At 42.5% G+C, this 2,253-nt stretch overlaps 1 protein-coding gene across 1 annotated transcript in view; it reads left to right on the top strand.

Moving 5' to 3' along the window:
• Positions 1–2,253, top strand: part of LOC101855639 (dentin sialophosphoprotein) — a gene marked incomplete at its 3' end in the record, with an annotated part of 67,045 nt that overhangs the window by 1,233 nt on the left and 63,559 nt on the right. The window contains 1 exon segment of the mRNA XM_013081856.2: positions 125–563. Within this exon segment, the coding sequence (XP_012937310.1) occupies positions 347–563 (217 nt within the window).

The raw sequence follows: 2,253 nt of genomic DNA on the forward strand, positions 1-2,253 counted from the left end.
AGTATCAATTGGTATGGTCAAAAGAGAACTTAACGGTTACGGCATTAGTGGCAACAATACTTTTTTTCTTTCTTTTATTCAAAGACAAAATTTATTTTCAGTTGTTTTTCTCTCTCTTTTTCAGATATCCCTGGACTATAGCTAGTGAGATAACCGAGCCGAGGAAGGTTTGAACTCATTTCTTTCACACGGAACACTGGATTCAGAGTGAGAGTCAGGATTGTGCCGCTGGTGGTGTAGGCTACGAGCCGGTGGTGAGTGGTAGCCCGTGGTGTAGGCTACTCTCCAGTGGTCAGTGAGTAGCCCGTGGTGTGGGCTACAAGCCAGTGGTCAGTGAGTAGCCATCATGTCAAGACGTAAGCAATCCAAACCCCGGCATGTGGACAACGAGGGTCTCGCCCTCACGGCCGCGGCGACTGACCCGGTGGGTCCCGGGATGGAATTCCGACAGGAAAACGATAGAGAGGACGATCATACTAATATGGTCAAGTTTCTGAAGGACAGGAACGGTTGTGAGGACGAGGAAGGGGAGGATGGAAGCATGGATCATGTACACAATAGTGGTGAGTAGAGCTTTTGGTTGTTGTTGTTGTGGTGGTGGTGGTGATTGTGGTTGTTGTGGCTGTTTTTGTTGTCGTTATTGTTACTGCTGTTTTTTGTTATTGTTATTACTATGTTTTGCTCTTCTTCTTCTGGATCTTGTCGCTGTTGTTGTGGTTGTGTTGTTGTTGATGCTGCTGTTGATTTTATTTTTTTAAACTATTATCTCTTCTATTATTTTTTATTCGTCTTCACCACCCGCTAGTTTTTCTAGATTCCTAGTTTTCCTTATTAATCTTCCTCTCGACAATTCTTGATCTTCCCACTTGATTCATACTGCTATCGTTTACTATACTACCACTACTGACTGCGCTGCTCCGGTTTTTGGTTGGTAGGTTGTCCCTTTTTAAAATAATTCTTTTGTTACATTCTAGATAGTTTTTCCCCCTCTAAAGGATTCAAACACCGGCTGAGGTGGGCTTGGGTAGGGCCAGGCTAATGGTGTGTGGTGGTGTTAGTCACAGCGTCGTCACCTCGCCGCGTGGGGGGATGCCCATTCTGATTACCCAATAACGCTCAAACACACCTCATTTTCAGACAAAACTACCGGTTTCAATGTCACAAACCTATAAAATAAAAACAACAACGACGACAAAAGCAAGAAAAACAGCAAACCAAAATCATGAGAAAAAAATTCAACATCATTTTTTAAAAATTAATTAATAAAACCAACAACAAACTTGATTTAAAAAACTTTAAAAGAAAAAAAAGAAGATTTTTATTTGGGGGGACATACAACGGTAAGTTTAAATGTGTTCGATATGTGTTACAGTATTATCTTTGGGTCTGCAGTAGATCGGAAGTGTGTGTGTGTGTGTGTGTGTGTGTGTGTGTGTGTGTGTGTGTGTGTGTGTGCGTGTGTGCCCGTCCACTAGGTCCGTGGAGAGTTAGTCTACCACTGGAAGCGTTGACCACTCGTGTGTGGCTTCCTTCAACCAACTCTACGGACTTTTGCGCGTGGTGTAGTGGTTAGATTGTTCACCTCGCACGCAAAATACACATGTCCGAGTCCCGCGAACAGATGACAGGATTTTATGCACAGTTGGGAGCGCCGTAAAACCTCTACTAATACTAAACTAAGATGGCAGTATTTTGTAGAGTAGATCAGTTTTATTTTCATTTATATTTGCAATACGAATAGATCTAATAAATACCGAAGTTTAAAGGTGTGATAAGAGAGTAACATACAAAGAAAAGAAGGGGGAGAGAAAAGGAACATAATAATATAGATGTTTGATAGGAAAGAAGGAGCGAACCACACCAGAGCACCCGCTGACCACCCACGTTGAGTATTCTCTGTGTTTGTGGTGAGGGATTTGTATTGATGGGGAAAGGTGGTGGGAAAGGGGAGGTGGGGTGGGGATGGGGAGTGGTGGCGATAGGACAGGAATATCCCTCACAGGTGACAACCCACGGTCCAAGCAACCAGCCTCCTACAAAGTCTACACTGAGTTGAGAGGGACAAAAAAATCTACAATTAGAGTAACAACAATTTATCACACCTTTTCACAAATTTGCAGGGAGCACTTCTATTCTTTTGTAGTCCCAGTGTTAATTAGTTTCATGTCCGCATTTAGCACCTACAGTGTTGATCTGTTGTTATAATTATTAAATGTATGTAGGTCTACATACACACATGTTTTGGGGGTTTTG

The sequence above is a fragment of the Aplysia californica genome, unplaced genomic scaffold (assembly GCF_000002075.1).
Source record: "Aplysia californica isolate F4 #8 unplaced genomic scaffold, AplCal3.0 scaffold00149, whole genome shotgun sequence".
Taxonomy (NCBI): domain Eukaryota; kingdom Metazoa; phylum Mollusca; class Gastropoda; order Aplysiida; family Aplysiidae; genus Aplysia; species Aplysia californica.